At 39.8% G+C, this 25,250-nt stretch overlaps 1 protein-coding gene across 4 annotated transcripts in view; it reads left to right on the top strand.

Annotated features, from left to right (window-relative positions):
• LOC127443978 (tuberin-like) overlaps nucleotides 1–25,250 on the top strand; it is a 65,071-nt gene that overhangs the window by 38,237 nt on the left and 1,584 nt on the right. For 2 of the 4 annotated variants that reach the window (XM_051703072.1, XM_051703070.1), the window contains 14 exons: nucleotides 1,003–1,164; nucleotides 4,670–4,825; nucleotides 5,414–5,526; nucleotides 5,680–5,934; nucleotides 8,721–8,921; nucleotides 14,573–14,718; nucleotides 15,661–16,217; nucleotides 18,851–18,929; nucleotides 20,193–20,279; nucleotides 20,365–20,551; nucleotides 20,722–20,861; nucleotides 20,960–21,038; nucleotides 21,884–21,975; nucleotides 23,140–23,238. In XM_051703072.1, the coding sequence (XP_051559032.1) occupies nucleotides 1,003–1,164; nucleotides 4,670–4,825; nucleotides 5,414–5,526; nucleotides 5,680–5,934; nucleotides 8,721–8,921; nucleotides 14,573–14,718; nucleotides 15,661–16,217; nucleotides 18,851–18,929; nucleotides 20,193–20,279; nucleotides 20,365–20,551; nucleotides 20,722–20,861; nucleotides 20,960–21,038; nucleotides 21,884–21,975; nucleotides 23,140–23,238 (2,353 nt within the window). Of the gene's footprint in view, nucleotides 1–1,002; nucleotides 1,165–4,669; nucleotides 4,826–5,413; nucleotides 5,527–5,679; nucleotides 5,935–8,720; nucleotides 8,922–13,273; nucleotides 13,343–14,572; nucleotides 14,719–15,660; nucleotides 16,218–18,850; nucleotides 18,930–20,192; nucleotides 20,280–20,364; nucleotides 20,552–20,721; nucleotides 20,862–20,959; nucleotides 21,039–21,883; nucleotides 21,976–23,139; nucleotides 23,239–25,250 lie in introns of all 4 variants that reach the window. The other 2 variants (XM_051703073.1, XM_051703071.1) reach the window with 2 other exon arrangements.

The following is a 25,250-nucleotide window of genomic DNA, read 5'->3' as shown; positions in this document are numbered from 1 at the left end:
TTTTTCCGGTGGAACACAGATGATGATATTTAACAGAGCTGCTCTTTTCCATACAATGACAGTGAATGGGGACTGGGATTGTTGAGCTCCAAAAATGACAAAAAAAAAGTGCCATAAAAGTAGTTTGTATAACTTGTGTATTTCAAATCTTCTGAAGCTGTTTGATAGCTTTTGTGAGGAATGACCAAAAAAAAAAGTTATTCCCTGAAAATCTCTGTGAAATCAAACAAAACTTTTTCGTGCTTCTGCATATTCCGATTTGCTGCATCGTGATCGGTCACGAATGAATGAACACGTGTGTGTTTTTTTTTTTGTTTTTTTGTTTTTTAAGTGAATAAAGAAATGTATATGTCGTTATGGCTTCAGAACACTGTAAATATAGCACACATGTTGTATGAACTACGTTTATGATATTTTGATGGTGTTTTATTGTCATTTGGAGCTTTGGGGTAAGTAAAGAAATTTCATTTTTGAGTGAACTGTTCCTTTATTCAAAGATTAACTTGTGTTTTATTTGATATATTTAAGAGAGTGTGTTTTAACTGCATGCATGTTTCTTTGGGCTATTTAATCTTTATTCGACATTTTAATTTTGATTTATTGCATTTCACCAGCTGTCCTAACCAGTTATACGTGATAAAGTGACACAACTGTTTCGCTGCACAGTGGAATCTCATTGGTCCAGAATCTACATCCATTCTGATTGGCTGTGATTTTGTTGTTTATTCCGCTTTCATTGAGGACAAAAAAAACTACTTGCTGGAAACTTAAGGTGCATTATGGCTGGTTAGGACACTGTGTTAGAGGTTAGCACTGATAACCACCAAAATTGACACAGGAAACAACCAGTAAGATTGTATACACCAAATCTAAGGTGGTTGTGATTCTTGCCACCGTGTTTGAGTGAAAGCAAAGTGGCATACTGTTGAACTTTGACCTGTTTGATCCCCCTCTGCTTGGTGTAACCCTGTGTGTGTGACCCCTGACCCCCATTCTCTGCAGGATGCAGACATCCAGCACCACCTGCAGTCTGGGCTCAGCTGATGAGAACGCTGTGATGCAGGCAGACGATGCGTTAAAGACTGTCCACCTCGAGCTGACTGAGACCTGTCTGGACATGATGGCTCGATACGTGTTCTCTAACTTCTCTGCCCTGCCCAAGAGGTGGGTGTGGGTGGGTGGGTGGGTGTGTGTGTGAAAAGATGATGTGCATTTTGAAAAAGAATTGGAGCAAGTGATAAATTAATATCAGCCAGGCCAATATTTGGTCATTTTAAAACTGGCCTAAAACCATGCCCATCTTGCCGATTAACAGGGGAACTTAATAGTGAAAAATCCCAGGAGATCAGCAGTTACAGAAATACTCAAACCAGCCCATCTGGCACCAACAATCATGCCACGGTCCAAATCACTGAGATCACATTTTTTTGCCCGTTCTGATGGTTAATGTGAACATTAACGGAAGCTCCTGACCCGCATCTGCATGATTTTATGCACTGCCCTGCTGCCACACGATTGGCTGATTAGATAATCACATGGATGATTGTTGGTGCCAGATGGGCTGGTTTGAGTATTTCTGGGATTTTCACACACAACAGTCTCAAGAATTTACTCTGAATGGTGCCAAAAACAAAAAACATCCAGTGAGCGGCAGTTCTGAGGATGGAAACTCCTTGTTGATGAGAGAGGTCAACAGAGAATGGCCAGACTGGTTTGAACTGACAAAGTCTACGGTAACTCAGATAACCAGTCTGTACAATTGTGCTGAGAAGAATATAATCTCTAAATGCTATTCTGAGATGCGGGTTATGCTGTTTTGGCAGATGGAAAACAAAAAAATAATGCAGAGCGCATCTTTTGCCTTTTATAATATTCTTTTGCGTGCTTCATTTTGAAGAGGTGAAATAGATTGAATTCACACCAGATGTCACACCTGTTTTTAATTGCAAGCTCCTCTTCATTTTGTTGACTTGTTTGGGAGTTGTCCCTTTCTGTGGAGATGTTTTTTCTCTTCAGGGTTTTCTCTGGGTCAAAAGTGATTAAGTAGCATGAGTGAATCCTGCTCTGGCTTCCTGTAAATTTTGTAAACTTGCGTGAGCCATAGAAAGCGCACACGACACTCACATGAAACACAGATGCGTGTGTCAGATAGAAGCATATTATTAGTATCGCAATATCAATATTTGGTGTGACCACCTTTGCCTTTAAAACAGCCCCAATTCTCCTAGATACACCTGGACACAGTTTTTCTTGGTTGTTGGCAGATAGGATGTTTCAAGCTTCTTGGAGAAATCACCACAGTTCTTCTATCTATTTAATCTGTCTCAATTGCTTCTGTCTCTTCATGTAATCCCAGACTGACTCAATATTCAGTGGGGGGCTCTGTGGGGGCAATGCCATCTCTTGCAGGGCTCCCTGTTCTTCTATTTTATTTGCAAAATTAATGTTTGGGAGTCTAACATTTATATTTCCTATTGACACATTAAAGCTGAACAAATAAATAACCATCTTAAGACAAATGTTTTTGTGAAACATCTTATGTGCCTAAGACTTCTGCACAGTACTGTGTGTGTATATATATATATATATATATATATTTGTGTGTACAGTAAGTGCAAGTTAATTTCAATAGTAAGTGCAATTAGTGTGGACTGGTTAAGTGCACACAGAGCAGTTGTGTTTTCAGCTGGTTCTTTAAAAAAACAAACAAAAAAACTTATCCCCTTTTCTCCCAATTTGGAATGCCCAATTCCCACTACTTAGTAGGTCCTCGTGGTGGCGCGGTTACTCATCTCAATCCGAGTGGTGGAGGACAAGTCACAGTTGCCTCCGCTTCTGAGACCATCAATCCGTGCATCTTATCACGTGGCTCGTTGTGCATGACACTGCGGAGACTCACAGCATGTGGAGGCTCATGCTACTCTCCACGATCCATGCACAACTTATCACACTGCCCCATTGAGAGCGAGAACCACTAATCACGACCATCAGGAGGTTACCCCATGTGACTCTACCCTCCCTAGCAACTGGGCCAATTTGGTTGCTTAGGAGACCTGGCCGGAGTCACTCGGCACGCCCTGGATTCGAACTCGTGATCCAGGGGTGATAGTCAGCAGCAATACTCGCTGAGCTACCCAGGCCCCCCTTTTAGCTGGTTCTTGAATGTTGAGATGGTAACAGCAGATCGTGTGAAGGTTGGAAGCTCATTCCACCACAGAGGACCAAAGAAAGTGAACGATCGTGAAATAGACTTTGAGCCTCTTTGTGATGGGAACACCAGGCGCCGCCCGTTCATAGACCGCAGAGAGAGAGTTGGAGCATAGACCTGAAGAAGTGAATTGAAGTAAGAGATTGCGGTTCCATTGGCTGTCCTGAAGGCCAGAGTCAAAGCCTTGAATTTGATGCGGTCAGCTGCAGGTAGCCGGTGAAGTGAAATCAAGAGTGGGGTGACATGAGCCCTTTTTGGCTTATTGAAGACCAGACACGCTGCTGCATTTTGGATCTGCATATGCATTTATTTGTTTTCAGACATTTATAGTAGACGCATAATGTTCCCATGGACTTTTAATTTTATTTATATCAACATCAAGATTTTTAGTTTTAGGGAAACAGTATGTTTTAGGTGCTATCACATTTTTAAAAGTACAAATATTCCATGTGATCTCAATTAAAGGGATAGCTCACCCAAAAATTACAATTCTCTCATCATTTACTCACCCTCATGCCATCCCAGATGTGTATGACTTTCTTTTCTTTCTGCTGAACAAATAAGGTTTTTAGAAGAATATCTCCGCTGTGTAGGTCCATATAATGCAAGTGAATGAGGGCCAGAACTCTGAAGACTCAAAAAGCTTAAAGGCAGCATAAAAGTAATCCATATGACTCCAGTGGTTAAATCAGTGTCTTCAGGAGCGATCTAATCGGTTTTGGGTGAGAACAGTCCAAAATATTAATCCATTTTTCACTGTAAATCTTGACTGTAGCAGTCTCCTTGGCGATCATGATTTCAAGCTAGATTACACTTCCTATAGCACCATCTAGTGTTCTGTGCATGCATTAAGCACTAGGAATTGTAATCAAGCTTGAAATCATGATTGTGCCTAGAGACTGCAATGGCAAGATGTACAGTGAAAAATGAGTTATATTTTGGTCTGTTCATACCCAAAACTGAGTCTAATTAACTACTTTTATGCTGCCTTTATGTGCTTTTTGGAGCTGCAATGTTTTGGACCCCATACATGTGCATTGTATGGACCTCCAGAGCTGAGATATTCTTCTGCAGAAGTAAGTTGTATATGATCTGGGATGGCATGAATGTTAGTAAATGATTGGAAAATATTCATGTTTGGGTGAACTATCCCTTTAACATGAGCTCATTAAAGCCATATGCATAATATAAATTGCTGTTTAAAATGCTCTTAAATGTCAGTGTCCCCAAAATATTCCATGTCAACTACCCATATTATAAGAATTACAAATGGAGTAGGATATTGTTCAACGGCCACCATGCTTTCAAATCTCAAACTAGTGGTTGACTGATATCTTTTCTTCAATTGCTAGATGCCTCAGATAATATATTTGTGTGGTCAGTTGTTTTGCAAAATACTGCATTCATTATTTTAGCATGAGAATAGTAGAATAATATTTTTATATTTTGTCTCTCTCTCAGGTCTCCCATTGCAGAGTTCCTATTAGCCGGTGGACCCAGTATGACGTGGCTGGTTGGGAATAAATTAGTCACCATAACAACCAGTGGCGGTTCTCGAACCCAAGCCCTCCTGGGTCTGGACATGACGGAGAGACCCGGAGGAGGAGAAATGACCAGGTTCCAAATATTTACACAAACGTTTGTCACTTACAAAAAAGTGCCATGGTGTTACAGTCTGATACATCCCTGTACTGTTGTACTGCCATTTTTGGTGAGGGATGTCATTGAGTGGGCTTCCTTGAAGGAACATATCTAATGTTCTTGTATATAAGCCAGTTATAATTTCTTTAAACTAGCCCTTAAATGCGTTTGGCATTATTACATATGAATTAAGACATTTTCTTTTTAGGGGCATCCACACAAAGTGTTGTTCTCATGGGGACAGATATTTCATTCCCACATGTCCATTCATACTCTAAATAAATTCTGATGTGTGATACCACTTCTTTGTAAGAATTACAACACTTGGAAGAATATACACTGGCATCGAGGGGCCCTCTTGAAGTATTATGGGATATTTATGAATGTGATTACTCTTCGTCCAAGTGACGTCAACTCCTCCTTTCCTCACAAACAGGAAATGGAACGGTCTCAGATGACAGCAGTTATTGGTCTGGGTCTTGTAAGAAAATCCAAAGAGGGGAATGAGGATGGAAAACATGACAACACTTCAAACAATAATGTTCTCTCTGCTGCCCCCTGCAGGTCAGACCCATCATTGCACACTCGACAGACCAAAGAGGCTCCTGCTAAACTAGAGTCTCAGTCCAGCCAACAGATCAACACCACTACTCGCCTCCGAGTCCGCTCCATTTCAGGTGCTTATACACAAACACACTCAAACTCATGATCTGCTGCCAGATTCAATAAAGGAACCATATTATAACACTTTTATAACTGTTATATTTTTCTTTAAATTCTGCTTATTTTAAATCATCTTTAAGTTCTTTGTTTTTAATTTTTCTCTGAAGGTGGTCATGCACTGCGTGCCGGCCCAGCTCAGAGTCTGAGCCCCCTCGTGGCATCTCCTGAAGTGGAGTACAGTGGCCCCCTGCCTCCGCCCGGCCCCCCACTGGAGGTCCTGGGGTCCCAGAGGGGAGGAGAAGACCACCGTCCACCATCCACCTCTCACTCCTCCCCACCGCTCAAAGAGAAGTGCAGTCTGGCAGAGTTTGTGCCCATGTTGACGCAGGGCTGGGCAGAAATCTTCATCCGAAGACCTTCAGGTACCACCACAGATGCAAGGGTGTCTACTTAAATGGACAGATAACACAAAAATGAGAATTCTGTCATCATTTACTCATCTGGACGTCATTCCAAACCCGTATGACTGACTTTCTTCCGTGGAACACAAAAGGAGAGTTTTTGAAGAATATCCTGGCCGCTCTTTTTCATATAATGAAAGTGAATGGGGACTTGGTTGTTCAAGCTCAAAAATGGCAAAAAAGCACCATATACTATATCTATTCCATACGGATTGTGCACTATATTTCAAGTCCTCTGAAGCCATACCATAGCTTTGTGTGAGGATCAGACCAGCATTTAACTACCATTTCTGTTGCTTTTTTGTCTTTTTTTTTTGTTTTGTTTTTTTTTATCTTAACAGCCCAAGTTCCCATTCAGCCTTATTATATATAAAAGAGCAACCAGGATATTTTTAAAAACAACTCCCTCACCTTATGTGTTTCACAGAAAAAAATTAGTTATCCAGGTTTGGAATGACATGACAGAATTGTAATTTTTGGGTCAACTATTCTCTTAATATGCCTAAAATATCCCAGTCACACACACACCCTCATTAACCATTGCAAGTGTTACCTCCGTGACCTTGGCACAGACCGTAACTATCACCCGCACGCTCTCAATTATGACACATTTGTGCATGCCACCGAAATGAAATCTTATTAACATTTTTCCAAGGGCGATTCAGTGTCACATGGGCTCGCACACTCGAACACAGCCGCAGGGGCTACGATGACATTTTAATAGTTTCATAATAGTTTGACTCACACCTGCTCTGCCCATAGGCCTGATTCTCCTCATCTTATTCCTTTTCATCCTGTTCTCCTTCGTCTGGCACTAAATTAAGAATAGCTTGCGAGCATTTCACTTCATTTGTCGCATTAATTGCAGCATGTCCTTGAACGCTTTCTTCTTGATAAATAACCGAAGTTGAGATGCTTTTCAAATCAGATTTTAGAGAATTAGAGTTTTTCTGTTGTTGTTTTGTCTTTCACACTTTTTCTCTCTCTGTCAGGATCTCAACAGTTTTAAGCATTTTATTGCTCTTTGTTGGAAAGCTAAATTTTATTTGCCGTAAGGCGTGGTCACATATATGCTGTGCAAAGGTATTTCCACAGGCAAAGAAGGCATGAGCGGATGTTGAGCACATGTGAAAACAGCAAAAATCTTATTGCAAAGCAGCCTCTTTTTAATGCTGCACTTTATACTCCAGTAGAGTGAAGTTAAAAAGAAACTCACCCCTAAAATTATATCCTTGTCCACTGTGAATTTGCAGTGTAGTTGTGTACGAAGCACCACCCACACAGAGGTCACTGCCAAACCAAGCAACTACTTATTGGTCAACGTGGCGAATTCGTCAAAGTTCACCAAACTTGAACCCCACGCGAAATCCGCAAGTGGAAATTTTTCGGAAGTCCGTCATGCTAAATTTCAGGATCACCTGTATTCCAGTTGAGATGACTGTATTTAGCCTGCAGAATTGTGCCGTGCGAAGGTAAATGTGACCGTGATAGCTGCGTACGCTGACAAATTCTCAATATATATATATATCAAATAAAGTCAACAATGGAAGTAAACAAGTTATAATAATAATAACTAAAATGCCAATAGTAAAAAATAAAAATAAGGTAAAATAAGAGTACAGTACACAGAGATGCAAACTCCTCACCTTTCAGCAAAATTTGTTTTGAAACCAAAGCTGGTCACTTTTGTGATTCGTGCAGATCTCCCGCGTGATTACAGCAGCGGCCAATCGCATACTTGGCTTCAGCAGCGTGTGCACAGTGATTCTGCATCGCCTATTGTACAAAGGAGCCTCAGTTTTTCCGCAGCAGATGCCCTAACCCCACCCCTATCCTAAACCTAACCATATGGAGCCTTAAAGGCTGAGTACCCTGCAAGGAACAACCAGAGTCACCTTTCTCCCATTGCGTTCTGCGTCTGACAGGAGCGTAGAGGGCTCGGAACATGTTGCAGTCGTGAAACTTCTCATTTAAAAAACAAACTGTGTCTACATTGTTCATCAAGGAAAAAAACAGCGGAAGAGCTATTAATGTGTAAAAGTTACTGATGGTTATATACATTAAGGGGCTTTCACATGACTCGTGTCAGCACTGCCGAATACATTTGTTCTATGAAGTGACGGCACTTTACACAAGTGTTTTTCACACACGTTTTTGCCTCACAAATGATGTCTTTGAGAGTCCAAAGTAACAAGAGATATTTAAAAACAGTTCAAATTTATGAAGACATATTGAATGTCATAATTGTTTTATTTAAATATTACCTTACAGTTTCCGAGTATCCAGAGACCCCAGTTATTGAGAACGTTAGGCTAATTGCATTCATCAAGAAAACGATAAGACCGTAACGTAAACAAGTCCTCTCATTAGTTTCTGTAGTCCAACCAATTGGCATTTGTTTCTCTTAAATACATGTATTTAAAGTTTATTGTGCACCTCTTCCGCTTTCTAGCATTTAACAAACTTGTTAAACCGCCCCTTTTGACGCTTTTTGCAATGCTTGTCATGTCATGTAAGGTAAAGCTCCGCTTGACTCAAATCAACTGCGTTGAGCGAGCGTTGATGCCCGACGCAAGTCATGTGAAAGGCACTTGACGAAAGGACATTATTGAAACTCATAATAATATTCCATTAAAAGTTACAAGACAACTGCCATTTTATTTACTCGCCAAAGCCAATTTTTAATGTAATTTGGTACCTGTCGAGTGATATTTTGGGATGTCACTGATAATGATCTCTCACCTCAGGAAACACCAGCTGGCTGATGTGTCTGGAGAATCCTCCGAGCCCGTTCTCCTCCGAGCTGGGCAGTCTTCCCCTGCAGGAACTCTCTAGTGTCTTGATGGCCTTGGATGGGTTGCAGGAACCCCAGACTGATGCCCCTGTTGCCCCCGCCGATGCCCCCCAGCCTCAGAGCGAACCCTGCCTTATCCAGTGCTCCAACACAGGTGAGCCACTTTCCTGCACACCTGTGCACATGTGTTTAAAACAGGTGTGACCGATGAGAGGGGAATAGATCTCAAATTAACATATGAAAAGGATTAATTTCTCAAATACTGTGATATAATTTTTTTTTTTGCTGTGTAACTGAGGCGGTCTGTCAGAGGAGGCAAAGAAGGCTGAAGCTTCTCAAATGTATCAACTAAATGTAACTACTAATGTGCATAAGTGCAGGCAGGTTGAATCTAATTAGTAAACTGGCCAATCAGAATGGATATTCAAATGACACTATTTTTGCTTCCATCCAAAATGCGTCCCGAAAAAGGCAAAAGGTTATTAGCTTTCAGTATCATGTTAGTGCATCATCAAGCCTGCTTGTGGTTAATGTGAGAGACTTTCAAATTTAGTCAAAATATCGATGAAATCCAAATTACATAAGGTAGAGCTTTCAAAATTAATGCGTCAATGCATGCGAACAATTAAAAACGTTTAATGCGTTAATTTTTCTTAATCGTGATTAATGCATTTACTGTTAATACAGCATAAACACTTGTTCGGAGTCATTACACTGATGTACACACCAAACAAGCACACACACACACACACACACACACACAGCAGTGATTCAGTGTCTGTGATAAAATGATGGGGAAAGATGTTCTTAATGCTGTTTGATGTAAAAAAAAAAAAAACAAGCCTAGATGGAACTTGAGACAGAAATAGAGTATTTTTCAACCTGTGTGAGGTGCATTTTAATTACCACAGAAGCACACGAAGTCTTAAAGGGGTCATGAAATGCTCTTTTAAAAAAAATTGATTTATTATCTTCCCTGAGGTCCACTGATGATGTTAGTAACCATTCTTTGCCTTAAAACATTCCTAATTTAGTAATATATTATCATTTTCCACCCTGGCACTCTGTCTGGAATGCTCGTTTTTGGCACAAGCACCTTCTTAAAACTTCAGCGTAAATGACCACTGTTCTGATTCGCTAACAGCGTGCAGCCACTCAAATTCAGCCATTTTTGAAACTCAATCTGAAGAGAATGAACAAGCGCCACAACATTATAAAACAAAATGTCAGGGTTTACACACAACACACATCCAACACATTGCATCTGAATATATTAAACTGCTCATCTCAAGCACAACTGTTAACACTCACACCCTGTCTACACCGGATACGAGAATCACATTGCTTCAAAAGCAATAGAACCCATTATAATCAATAATACTGTCTACCATGGAAGCGCCCGTTGTGGCACGTTGCGCCGACAGTAAAAAGATGTCCCGTTCCATTTTGCACTGCACACGCTGGTGTTACTACTGCCAACAACACAAATAAATGGTTATGAAAGTTTGTGTCGACGCATCCGTGTAGCCTCAAGCCTTAGCATTGCGCACTATGTTTTTAACTGTCCCATCCTTCAATAACAGTTCCTCGGCAAAGCTTGAATTATATTATGACTGGTTCACAAGCAATCCACATTGATATGAGCCGAAAAAACATGAAATCCACGCTGAACACATATCCACATCCAGTTTCCAGTATCATTCTGCACTGAAATGCACATCGCTGTAAACGCATCTAAACTGGTCAAAGACGTCCATCCAGCGTATGTTTTCATACACCAACAATTAAAAATAGCGCAGATGGGTGAATGCATCCAAAACGCTTTTGTACTCAAAACAGCAAGAGGCAGCAGCTGAATGACAGAGAATAGCTTCTCTTCTTCAGAGTTGTAACTTGACACTGCATCTTTTAAAAGCGGCCCGAGATATGTATCAAGCGGTCAAAGATGTCTTTATGGGCATGATTAAATACAAAAATAATTTAAAATAGTCCAGATGGATCCCCTTTGGTGTTCAGGAATAGTTAGGCCACAGTAGGCCTTGTTTGTCCTGCTCTCCTAGTTTACGAACTGAAGCACCAGTGGGCGGAGCCAAGGGTGTGATGATGTGAAGCAGGCGTTAATGTTTTTGAGCTGTAGAGGCGGTCATGAATGAATGTACCCCAAGTGACGTAGGGTAGTCGTGAAAGTAGAGAATGAGGCGTTTTTGCAGCTTGGTTTCAATAAATGTTGTATTGCACTGAGGATTCAGTTTTGAGTTCTGAAATTTACAGTATGTTTTTATAGTAGAAAGGCCTCTTATATGCCAAAATATTAAGGAAAATTGTATTCCTCATGACATGACCCCTTTAACTATCACCAAAACGCTGAATGAGACGTTTGTTTGTTTGCAAGCACTTTTCATTTGGAGTTCAAAGCTGCGCTGCCGTTGATGACACGAATCATAAAACGCAGCTTCACGATTGCTGTAGCAAAGTGGATAGTAACAGTCTACCGGCAGATTAATATTCTGGAGGATGAGAGTTTAGGAGATTTAATGCCCACTGCAATGAATATGCAACCTATGTGGGTACTTTTAATTAGTCAAACTCCCAATTAGACTTTGGGAAATGTTTAATGTTACTTGAAGTTATGCTATTTTAGTGCATTCCTATCTTTATACTGTGAAAGGCCCTGGTAGATGGAAAATGTTAATAAAGCATTATATTATTACGTATTGTTTTGTTTCCTAAGATGTAAATAAATGCATTTTTACAGGAAATGTATATTTAGACTCAAATTACAGCACTTTAAAAATTAATTGCGCTTAACTACGAAAAATGATGTGAATGAATTGTGATTTTAAAAATGTTTAACCTCTGACAGCACTAATACAAGGATCTCAGACAAGTGAAAGACAGAGCTGTAGGGTCATAAATAATTCTACTGAAAGGAGCAGAGTTGATGGAATAAACCATAACCTGCTAAAGACACATCGACTTAAACTCAGTTTTACTGAATCTCAAATCATTTGATGCAGCAATTTTATTGTCTTGGTGTTTATTAAGGGAATATTCCAGGTTCAATACAAGTTAAGCTCAATCAACAGCATTTGTGGCGTAATGTTGATTATCTCAAAAATGACCTTTTGATTAATTTTTTTTTATTTTTTATTTATTTATTTTTAATTTGGAATGCCCAATTCCCAATGCGCTCAAGTCCTCGTGGTCGCGTAATGATTTGTCTCAGTCCGGGTGGTGGAGGACGAATCCCAGTTGCCTCCGCATCTGAGATCGTCAACCCGCGCATCTTATCATGTGGCTTGTTGTGCGTGTTGCCACGGAGACATAGCGCCTGTGGAGGCTTCACGCCATCCACCGCGGCATCCGCGCTCACTCACCACGTGCCCCACTGAGAACGAACCACATTTTAGCGATCACGAGGAGGTTACCCGTGTGACTCTACCCTCCCTAGCAACTGGGCCAATTTGGTTGCTTAGGAGACTTGGCTGGAGTCACTCAGAACGCCCTGGATTCGAACTAGCGAGCTCCAGGGGTGATAGCCAGTGTCTTTACCACTGAACTACCCGGGTCCCCTAATTTGTCTTGTCTTTAAAAAAAAAAAAAAAAAAGCAAAAATCTGGGTTACAGTGCGGCACTTACAATGGAAGTCAATGGGCTAATCCGTAATCGTTCAAAAGTATAGCCACAAGACATAAACAATATGCTTGTTAACATGATTTTTGTGTAATAAAATCACTTACTAACCTTTTCTGTGTAAAGTTATTACCAGTTTTACAACTTTGTTGCCATAATGATTCAATGTCAACAAACCTTAAAATTAAACAACTTAACAGCTCAAATAATACATGAGTTTTAACAGAATAAATGTAAGTGCTTTTATGACATTATAAGCTTTCATTTCTGCCTAAAAACCCTCCAAAAATGGGCCCCATTGACTTCCATTGTAAGTGCCTCACTGTAACCTCCATTTTTGTTTATTTTAAAGAAAATGAGGAACAGTTTGAAATTATTTTTGTGGTAAAATAAAGGAGCTTAACTTGTATTGAACCCGGAATATTCCTGGATGTTAAAGAAGGCAGCTCTGTGTATCACCTTTCTAAAAAATAACTTTATAAATAAATCAGTGTGATATGCAAGGACACAATCATTCATATTGAACAAGCTGTCAGATACTGCAGTTTGACCTTGTTGACTCTGTTTTTAGTACACCACAGAATTAATGAAAAAAAGTTTTTTTTTCTGTTCCTTTGTGTGTTTTTTAGCATCTATGCACATTTCTTTTGTCATCCACAACGCCATTTTTCAATTGCAAACCCCTTCAAATAACTCTCATCCTGTTTTCAGTGGGCAGCTGTTTTCTCATCACCCTTGATCTGTTATTCTTTCAGTCTGCTACTCTTTTATTTTGTTTTGCCATCCATGCCAACTCAGTCCATGCGATGTTGATTGGTTGCCATGTGTTGGGTTGTGTTTGTGTGTGTGTGTATGCTGGGTGTGATGCTGCAGTGGGTGCTCTCAGCTCTCTCTGCCCCCGTGATACACCCGGCAGGTTACACAGCAGTATTTCCTGGGCAGGTAGATATCTTACCAGTGTGTGTATGTTGCCTCGAGCACATACACACACACACTCTGTGATGTTTGAGTGGTTCTTTAGCTTTGTGTCTTTTATTAACACTCGATAATCCAGAACAAACCAACTAATCAAGGATTTGGTGAACAAAATGATGGAAACAGTGATGGAATTAATTCCTGATTTCATGATCATTAGATTTTTGTCCTGTCCCGTTTCATTCCCTGGAGCTGTTTTTACTTCCCTTTGCTCTCTTTGATTCGTCCGTGAATTTGACATGAAAGGAATGTGTGAGGCTTAAACCTTGGGCACACACAGAGCTGCTCTTAAATTCTCCATTTGAAACATTTTTATCTCTTTTAAAGGTGTCCAGCCTGTGCGTGCTGGTAATGCATTTTCCCATATGTTATGCAATTTTAATTCAAATAAAATGTATATATGTAATATATATTGAAATGTAATATAATAATTATATAATGTTTCATTATATTTATGTTCCTGCTCTGAAATGGCTTTTTTTTTTCATTAATATTTTTAGAGGTGTTATTACAGAATGAATGATATTTTTCATTTTTATGCATCAATACAACAATACATAGTAATAAACAGCAATCTTATATCTAATTGGAAGTTTTTCTTTTGTTTTTTTTGTTTTTTAAATTTGCTGACAGATGCCCCCAATTAAAGATAAGATAATACACAATTTAAATACTTAATATATTTATAATACATATACTTTACATTATTGTGGCAGACGAGTAAAGCATTGATTAGATGATACAAAAAGTGGCCTTTAAAGTTAATTTATTGTTTAATTTCCATATCATTGAATGAAAGCCTATTATTGGCCTACAGTCTACAGCAATCCATTAATTGTGTTTTATTAAACATGTTATTTTTCATATAACTAATCAGTACATAATCAGTTTCATATAACTTACAGTAGCATATAGAAAGCTTTCAGACATTGAATAAAAGATACAAAAGTCCAATTTAGATTATATTATTGGGTCTTTAAAAGCAGCATGTTTAAACCTTTCAAGTGTTAAACTCACTTCATGTGTGAAACTCCGTCAGCTAGCATGTGTGTGTTTGTAATGGCTGTGCATGACCTAGAATAAGAGTTTTTAGACTAATCATAGATGTCGCAGATGCGCAAGGTTCTTCTGTTCATGGATCTAATACAGTTTGTTGTGAAGGCAACTTGTTTATTGTGCCAATGCTACATCCAACAGACTCCGAGGTGGTTTTAGAAGAAAGGGGGCGGAGCAAAGTGGCAATCTCACCATCAGAGTCACAAGAGTTGGAAGAGTTTGTGGGCATGCCCTCAGAGCCAATTTTTATAAGTGCCGTCAAGACACCAGCCGCTGTGCTCAGCAGGGTGAGTAATGTCTCAAATGGCTGGGCAAAAGAAATGTAGCATGACCTCAATATTAGACGGAGCTTTTAAGATAGATTAATACAGAGTCCAAAAGTCTGAGACCACATTAATAATCTGGTATACAGTATTTTTCATTTAAACCTGTAAATAATAATTAATAAAGGCAAATAATAAAGGAAAAAAAAAAATAGGAATTTGAAAAATGTAAAAAAATGTAATATTCTGCAATATTTCTTGGAATTGCCTTTCAGATGCAAGCAGATTTGTTACATTGACCTTGTTAATTCTTTTGTACAAAAGGTCAGATTTCCTTTCTTCCATTGAACCTCACAAGATGCTCCTTGGAACATTCCCAAATCATTTTTTTTTTTTTTTTTTCAGGAGTTCACGTCAATTTAAGTGCAAACTGTCATTAAATCAAGAGGACATGGTCCCACTTTATACTAGGTGTCTTTAACCCTATTTACTAACATTAAAATACATATGATACAATGTACTTATTGTGTGACTACATGTTGTTCTGCAAAATTTTCATAAGATTCACATTTGCTGCTACTGAGGATGAGGTACGTTTAGGGTTAGGGGGTTAGGTGTTTGGGTTAGGTTTACATTAGGTTTAGGGGTAAGGTTACAATAAGTACATTATATCAAATGCTTTAATACATAGTAGACACATAATATAGGGTGTCCGAGGACATACCAAATGCTTCATTTTACATTTCATTTTTAACTTTCCATTCTAATTGTTATACTGACAATTGATTATCTGTTATGAAAACATTTGTACTAAATTGAAAAAGAATGCAAACCAGAAGTACTTTCATGAGTGGATTTAGACTTTTGGACAATACGTTTAGTTATTTTGAGATTTTTTTGCATTAGCTGAAAAAATGGATGTTTGCCTTGTTTCATCTAGTTACTTTTGTCCATTTTCTCCTCAAGTCCTCCTCGACTTCCAGTCAGGATGAAAAGTCGACCTTGGAGGAAGTGAGTGAGGGCGCTATCCCCATTGACCAACCGCCCTTGACCCTCTCCTCCCCTGGAACACAAGACCCGGACCTTACCTTCTCACATTCTACAACCCTCAACAAATCCAGCTCCTCTCCAGAACTCCAAACCCTACCAGAGGCCTTCACCAAAGCTACGGCTTTGAGCACTGTGAGCGGAGATGCACTCGGCTCCAAGATGCAGGTGGTCCAGGCATCAACTGAAAAGGAAGGCCCTGGAGAAGCAGCTTGGCAATGGAAGAGTGTTGGATCAGCCGGCCCGTCCAGTTCCAGTGCTAGTGTGTCTGTCTCGTCTTCATCCACCTCCAGAATGAAGCTGGAGTTTCCCACGTCCCAGCCTGGACCCCTCTCGCCCACAGGACACAGACCCCGTGGACACACCATCTCTGTTTCTGCACCCTCATCCCGAAGGGAGAGGAAGATGGATAGAGACTCCTACCACAACCGGGGAGGTCCATCCAATGCTGAGAAGAGCTCAGGACTCAGTCCTAGGTGAGATGGAGAGAGAAGGGCAGGGACCACACGAAACCCATCCAGTGATCGTGGATTTAGTTAGCCAAAGGACTGTAAGACCAGTTGCCGGTTGCAAGAAAACTCTGAAGTTAAGAAAACGTCAGTGACAATACATTTACAATTGTAATTAAGTGTTTTCTTAACTTAAGGGGTTTCTTGAAACTGGGCCCAGAGCTGTACAGTCATGGGACATCTTATTAAAAAAGAGTCTGTTAAATTATTGGAACAATAGTAAGGGAAATCATATTGTGAGAACCTAAACGAGGTCTTGTTTTCAGTAACGTTCTTATAGTCTCAGGGCTGGCACACAGTCCTGCAAGGCCCCTGGGCACACATCTGTGGACCAGAACAGTAAATAGCCAGATGGAAAACATAAAGTAAATGCATGCATTGATCTGTTAGCATGATTTGAAAATCCATTCTTCTTAAAAACAGCATTAAATTCAAGATTTTATTACATTATTTTTGTATCATAATTTGCCAACTAGGGGCTATTGGAGGGTAATATAATGAAAGTAGTATAAACTTATGAGCACAAGCTCTGCCTTATGCCTACTCTAGCATAATATATGCCTACTCCTTTAAATGACAGGATAGTCAGCATACAACTTTTTTTCACTAGAGAAGCCTCATTAATTACTCTGGTAATGTAATATGGGGACCATATGTTCCAATCCAATTTTACGATTGGATTCAAAACTCATAATTCATTAGGTAATGGCTAATGTAGGAATTTCAAAGTTATGAAATCACTAGAAATGGAATTAAGGCATGTATGGATGATAAAGAAGAAATTCACGCTCAGTCCTGACGTGAAGGCTGTTCCAAGCTAAAAAAAAAAAACCTTCATGTGAGGAGCGCTACTGAATAATGCATGAAGTTACTGCCTAAATGGTGTTCAAAATCAGTTACTTATGAGGTTCCATTTTCATTAGAAGGCAGCTACCTAGGTTTGCAGTAGACAGCAAGGCAGCTCACTACGTTTTGGAACAGAGCTCTAAAGTACACTAATTGCGGGGTAAGTGCTGATAAAATAGCCTTAAGTAAAATTCCTTACTAAACGGCATATTGGTTCTAGTTCGCAGTTTATTACCATCCCAAAGTGTTAAAGTAATATTCAGAGTTCAATACAAGTTAACTCAGTTGACAGCATTTGTGGCATAATGTTGATTACCACAAATTAATTTCAACTTGTTCCACTCGCTTGTGGAATGGATGCAGGAAACTTTTGCCTACATTAAGCAGTGATTAAACCCTACATACTCAAAAGTACCTGTCAGTTATTTGAACATCAGCATATTGATCCCACCTCAGCAAGTGTTCCATTTTCAACAAAACAAAAAACAAAAACAGAAGCAGCATACTCAGAATAACGATATGACTGGAAGGCTTCATTCTTCTTCATTGCTGTTATCATCTTTCCCCGGTAGATGATAAGAAATCTTGCCTGTATCTGTCATCGGGCACGTTTAGCGAAGTGAGGCACTCTTTTGAGTTGAGCCGTTTCAAATTGTTGTCTTGAATGAGAATTACTGCAAAATTACTTCCATCCATCTTTGTGAGGTTTGCACCAATTCACTGCCAGAGTTGCATGATCTTAAGGCTTTCAGGTCTATTTATAGATGGAAGCCCAGAAAACCTACCGAATTTCCTGTAAGTACCCTGCTGCATTGTTGGGCTGTGGAAAGGAGGAATTACCTTAGTATCTGACTTGTTAGAAGTGATTCAATCAGGCAGTAATGGCTTTTGTCTTTCTTTTTTAATAGCGGTTTAAAGACCCATTATACTGTTGAATACAGATTGTAAAATTTTCAATATTAGGCTAGTCTTTTGCCATAAAGACACAATAACGTCCTTATAGGGACTGTCACTTCTTGGAACTTTCAAAATATGCTTCTTTTTTTGGTGATACTCTTAAGAAAAAGACAAAAGGTTTGTTCCGTGAAACAAAAGGAGGCTTCTGATTTCCATACAATAAAAGTGTGCACTCAAATGTTGAGCTTCCAAAGGACTTGCATATATTCAAAGTCTTCTGAGGTAGTGTAATAACCTCCATATCCTTATCCTCTATAATCATAAATCACCTGTCCACCAGCACCAATATTACGCATATTAAGGTGAGAAAAGTGCTGGTGCCATTAGTGATTACCGTTGCAAATGACAATGTTTCCTCTAGTTGGAGATAAATGACTTTCCCAGCAAATTTCAGGCCATGTATTGCCTTCTATTTTTAGGGTTGCTGTGCAGTATATGTTTTCTGTTTAATATTGTCAAGGCATGATTTATTTTAAGTGTGAGGTTCTGCTGGACCAGATGTAATAGGCCACATAAGGTCTAGAGTGGATTGCAGGACATTTGCCTGGTGTGACCTCAGTAATCTTTTTAATAGAGTGGAGTCGACTGTTTTCCACTTCAAACTTCTTCACCTATAACTTTGATAGTTTTCCTCTGTGGTAAGTTTAAGTTATGTGTAGGATGATGAAAGCTGTGTGGGTGCTAGAGCAGAAATTAACAGATATTTTATAAAGTGCACAGTTTGAGTATTTTTGTGGGTTCAATAGGTCAGTGTTCTGTAGTGATGCAAGCTTTGCTCTTCCCCTTCCTGTCTGCAGCTTTGTCTTCCTGCAGCTATACCATTCGCCCTTCTTCGGCAATGAAGCCAACAAGCCCCTCCTACTGCCAAAATCTCAGGTGAGATGACAATTTTTTTAGTTTGTAATTGGGTGAATCTCATGGAAAGTTGTCCAGCTCTTATTTCCTTGCAAATTCAAAAGAAAGAAATTGTAAGATACATTTTGCGTGATGCCTATTTTTAGGACCATTTATTTATTTTCTCCCTTTTTCTCCCAATTTGGAATGCCCAATTCCCAATGTGCTCTAAGGGTTCATTCACACTTGGCAGGTTTGTTTCTATTAAAACAAACTCTGGTGCGATTGCTCTGTTAGTGCGGTTCATTTGAACAAGTGTGAACGCTGCCATCCGAACCTTGGTGCGCACCAAACAAGCGGACCGAGACCCCCTGAATAGTGGGTCTCGGTCCACTTCCAAACGAACTCTGGTGTGGTTCGACTGATATATGAGTGCCGCATGGACCAAAGATGTCTAAACGGACCAAAAACAGGAAGTAATTTGCCTAATACTGACCTCAAGCATACCTGGTTCTTCTCATCATAGGAGCTATGTTGCCCATTTTTGTTCGGTACAGGCGTCGGAACCACCGTCAGCCATCCTTGCAGCATATCTTCGTTTGTGTGTGCAACGGAGGAATTCCTGCCGCTGTTTTGACTCCTTTACACATTTTATTAGCTCTTCGTTTGTTCTCAGCTGGTAAAAATACCACCATATATACATAAATCCAGCGAGCGCATTTTGCCCAGCAGCCAGCATTGTTTTGGATGTTCGGCAAGTTCCATCAAAAAATATCCGTTGTGACCTTATCCTTATGCCTTTTGTTTTGTATCTTTAGATTCGGTGTTAAAAATGCCAGCGTGAACGCTAAGCGAACCAGGACTAAATGTATCATTTTCTTTTTTGGTCCGGACCAAGAGAACCGAACTACAAGTGTGAACACACCCTTAGTCCTCGTGGTGGCATAGTGACTCGCCTCAATCCAGGTGGTGGAGGAAGAATCTCAGTTGCTTCCGCATCTGAGACCATGGCTTGTTGAGCACGTTACCGCAGAGACATAGCGCGTGTGGAGGCTTAACGCTATTCTCTGCGTCATCCACGCACAACTCACCATGCGCCCCACCGAGAGCGAGAACCACATTATAGCGTCCACGAGGAGGTTATCCCATGTGACTCTACCCTCCCTATACGACATACGAATTATGACAATCACTTTTTGTTGGCCTTTTTTTTTTTTTTTTTTTTTTTTTTTTTTTTTTTTTTATTGGCTTAATTGATGCATCACTTCATTTTAATCTCATCCACATGTCCTCTGTCATTCACAGCTGATAGATCGAGCTGTTAAAGTCCTGGATCAGATGCCCCCGTATGATACTCACAAAATTGGTGTGGTGTTTGTGGGAGCTGGTCAGGTAGAGACACATTTCTCTTTACAGTACACTGTTGAGATATGTTTGATATAGGAAGTCTTTATAATATATGCTTATTTATTATCAGGCGAATAATGAGGTGTCGATCCTGTCCAACGAGTATGGTTCTAACCGTTATGCTCGGTTCCTCACGGGCCTGGGCAAACTCATACACCTCAAGGACTGCGACCCAGACCAGATCTTCCTAGGTGGGCTCGATCAGTATGGTGATGATGGCGAGTTCACCTACTGTTGGCATGATGACATCATGCAAGGTGTCACACCTTTGTCTGGCACATTTCTGTCTTCAGCAAAAAAAAAAAAAAAAAGCAGTCCATACAACTCTATAACTCTTTAAAGTCTTTGACGTTATGAAAGTGTTTGGAGGTGAATGCCATGGTGTTTGACTAATGCAGCAGTTTTCTGTTTACTGTGTTCCCTGCAGCTATTTTCCATATAGCCACTCTCATGCCCAACCGTGAGCGAGACAAGGGCTGCTGTAACAAAAAACGGCACATTGGAAATGACTTTGTGATAGTTGTTTACAATGACTCTGCGGAAGAATATAAACTGGGAACTATCAAGGTGAGGGAAAGACCGTTTCCTTTTATTTTAGTTGTGTATCTTACCAAAGTATTTGATATTTTGTAATTTGATATTTTGTGTAATTTTCATGCATTTAGGGCCAGTTCAACTTCGTGGAGGTGCTTATAAAGCCTCTGGATTACGAGAGTAACCTGGTCACACTGCAGTGCCGGAAAGGTGATTTAAAAATGTTGAAGCATTTTTTATTGGAATGTGGCATTTTAAATTTCTTAAAGGAAATCGTTGTATTCAGCTGATTTAAAAAAAAAAAAAAAAAAAAAAAAGATTTTGAAGTCCAGATTCTATTTTAGAGTTTTTACTGTACATTCTATTACATTTTAACCTGGTTTCCACAATGAAAATATTCATGGAAGCTGGCATCACAATGAAACTAACATGTCTTAAAGGGATAGTTCACCCAAAAATGAAAAATATTTCATCATTTACTCACCCTCATGCCATCCCAGATGTGTGTGATTTTTTTTTTTTTTTTTTTTTTTTTTTTTTCTTTCTTTTGATGAACACAAACAAAGCTTTTTAGGATAATGTCTCCGCTCTGTAGGTCAGCACCAAAGCTGTTTAAAGATATGTAAACAGACCTGCTTCGCAGTCAAACTCCGACAGCATCAAATCAGTCATTTAGATTTTTTTTATTTATTATAATTATTTATATATATATATATATAAGTATTTAAGTTAACTGAATATTCTTAATATGCTAGGAACATTTTCAATGACCATTGTCAATGTTCTATTGCTTTTAATTTTTCTTAATTTTACTATTGACTGTTACATAATAACTTGGAAAAACTTGAAGCTATTTTACTGAATACACTTTAAGGCTACATGCAATTGTTTGTATTTATTATAATAATCTTTTTAAATAAGCTTTGTGTTCAATAGCATATTCGTTTTGTTGTGGTATCGAGAATCGTGAAAGTTCACTGTGACCGCCATCGACTACTGAAATGTTGGAAATGTGCAGGAAGGGTTTTTATAATGCTATAACTTCTCTCTATCAGATCTTGAGGGTTTGGTCGACACCAGTGTGGCAAAGATCGTATCTGACCGGAATCTTCCACTGCTCGTCAGACAGATGGCATTGCATGCCAATGTGAGTTTCCTTAACGACATCTGTGTCAGCCAGTTCTCTCTCTCTTTTTGTCTTTTCATCAAGTGTAATTCTGATTTTAAAGTTCATGCTATTGTAATGTTGGAAAGAACAAAGACAAAGAAGAAAATTTGCGATTTGTAAACCGCAAACATCACAGTCAGATTTTAGTACTCATCACGGTGTCTGTTTAGCATAAATGCGCTTTTTTCTTGGGTACTGGAACCCATAACTCTCCCCTCCTACTGTGATAAGTGCATACTGTGTAATGAGGCTTCTTATGACTCATGCACCCACAGTTTCCTTTTAGTCCCTACAAATCACAGCAGGCTACTGGAAACCGCAACCCACTGACTCGACCTCCAATTAGCACGACAAGTCACAACATAGCCAGCATGTCAGGCGAAGAGAGACGCATAACTTGAGTTTCAGTCAAGTTAAGACTGTATTAGGGTGTATATTAACCTGCCATTGCAATGGTTACCAAGGAACTTTATTCCAAAAAACTAAGAGGCTGTATTGTTGAAGCATTAGCCTTTCCATATTAGCATGCTTTGGTGTGTTGTTTGTTTTTTGTTTTTTTGTTTTTTTCTCCAATTTGGAATGGCCAATTCCCAATGTGCTTTTAAGTCCTCGTGGTGGCGTAGTGATTCGCCTCAATCTGGGTGGCGGAGGACGAATCCCAGTTGCCTCCGCGTCTGAGATCATCAACCCGCGCATCTTATCACGTGGCTTGTTGAGCGCGTTGCCACGGAGACATAGCACGTGTGGAGGCTTCACGCCATCCACCGCGGCATCCACGCTCAGCTCACCAAGCACCCCACCGAGAACGAACCACATTATAGCGACCATGAGGAGGTTACCCCATGTGACTCTACCCTCCCTAGCAATCAGGCCAATTTGGTTGCTTAGGAGACCTGACTGGAGTCACTCAGCACACCCTGGATTCGAACTAGCGAATTCCAGGGGTGGTAGCCAGCATCTTTTACCACTTGGCTACCCAGGCCCCCGCTTTTGGTGTGTTTAGGATTTAACCTCCACTTATGGATCTTTAATAGGACCTGACATAAGATGAACTGATGTTACTGTTCAAAGAATGCAAATTGTCTTTACAATTACATTTCAGCCCTTCACTAACTGTTGGATCTGGTTTCTTGTGTTGTAAAGATGGCGTCATTGGTGCACCAGTGCAGGGCAAACCCGTCCGACGCGTACGCTTCAAAATGGCTGGCGAGACTGAGACAAATTAAGAGGATCAGGACTCGGGTAAAAGAGCCACCTTCATGCATCTTCCTGTTACTTTCACTCCATGTTTTTATTGAGTCCCATTGAATGAGTTTGTAAGATTAGCAAGATAATGCCTCTTGGTTTAATTAGCAGGGCAGTTCATTATTGTCCATTTAAATTAGAATTATTTTGAACTATTCCAGATGGATTACAATGAAATATAATTGAATTTGCCTTAAAATCTGGTTTGATCTTCACCCTTCATGTTAAAATCATGAACAAATACAACCTGTTTTAACTAATATCACACAAATTATTGTATTGTTCTTGTACATAATGAATACATCATTCAAACATTCACAGTGTAGGTTGGAAAAAGGATATGTATATACCCCTAGGTTAATGAATAAGAGGCAGGAGTTGGCAAACCTGGCATCCAATCAGTGAAACGAGATTGGAGGTGTGGGTTAGAGCTACTTTGACTTACAAAAAGCACTCAAACATTGAGTATGCCATTCACAAGAAGCATCTGCTGACATGGACCATGCCTCGCAAAAAAGATCTCAGAAGACCTACGATCAATAATTGTTGCTTTGCATAAAGCTGGAAAGGGTTACAAAGTTATCTCGAAGAGCTTAGATATTCATCTGTCCACAGTTAGACGAATTCTCTATAAATGGAGATGATTTAGTACTATGGGTACTCTCTCTAGAAGTGGCCGTCCAGACAAGATGACTCAAAGGGCACACTGCAGAATGCTCAATGAGGTATAAAAGAACTCTAGAGTGACAGATAAAGACTTAAAGGAATCATTGGAACTGGTTAATATCTCTGTTCATGAGTCTACTATACGGAAAACATTAAACAGATATGGTGTCTATGGTAGGACACCACGAAGGAAGCCGCTGCTTTCTAACAAAAACATTGCTGCGCTCCTGAAGTTTGCCAAAGACCACCTTGACACTCCACAACGCTGCTGGGAAAATATTTTGTGGACTGATGAATCTAAGGTTGAATTGTTTGGGAAGAACACGCAGCACTACGTATGGCGTGAAAAGGGCACCACATACCAACATGAAAACATCATCCCAACAGTGAAGTACGGTGGAGGGCTGCTTTGGGGCCTGAACCGCTTGCTGTCATCGAGGGGAAATATGAATTCCCAAGTTTATCAAGATATCCTACAGGATAATGTCAGGGTTGCTGTGCACCAGCTGAAGCTCAGTAGAAGTTGGATGATGCAGCAGGAGAGTGACCCTAAACATCGAAGTAAATCCACTACAGAACGGCTTCAAAAAAAGAAAATCTACCTTTTTGGAGTGTCCCAGTCAGACCCCAGACCTTAACCCAATAGAGATGCTGTGGGATGATCTCGAGAGAGCCGTTCACACCAGACATCCTAAAAGTATGGCTGAGCTGAAGCAGTTCTGTAAGGAAGAATGGCCCAAAATTCCTTCTAAACTAGGGATGGGCACGAGTACTCGAGTACCAGAGTACTCGGCAGTGACGGCGATGATCGAAAATGAAAATGCTTAACATGACTTTTCACTGAATTCAAAATTCAGTGACCACTACCTGACAACTATACACTATGTATCAAAGAGGAGCCTTATTTTTACTTTTGAGATTAAGTTGTCATTTTCAGCGGTACCTTGATTGTCAACAGAGATGTCTTATAGCAACCAAACTGATAAACGTTGCTGCAATGCTAGCGTTTGTTCTACAGGTTTAGGAAAATCAAAAGAAAGTTTAATCCACTTTTGCTAAACAGGTTTTATTGTCATATAATGTAGAAACTGACTCATTAATGTATATTATTTAAGAAAAGTGAAGGTTTATCATTGACCGAAAATCTCCCTCGGTGCCGACATGTTTGCATGACACACCTGCATCTGGGCGAAATCAGAGCTGAAGATTTCCGCACGAGTTGTAAGTCCAATATAAAGTGGCGTTCCATTGCAGTTTTCCCAGTATGAAGTTTAAAATTCCAAGTTAAATGAGAGGAAGCATGAATCATCACAGCAACAAACTCCAACAGAGCAACTAGAGAA

The sequence above is a fragment of the Myxocyprinus asiaticus genome, chromosome 7 (assembly GCF_019703515.2).
Source record: "Myxocyprinus asiaticus isolate MX2 ecotype Aquarium Trade chromosome 7, UBuf_Myxa_2, whole genome shotgun sequence".
Classification (NCBI taxonomy): Eukaryota; Metazoa; Chordata; class Actinopteri; order Cypriniformes; family Catostomidae; genus Myxocyprinus; species Myxocyprinus asiaticus.
The sequence above is the reverse complement of the archived record's forward strand: the minus strand, read 5'-3'. Positions and strand labels throughout refer to the sequence as shown.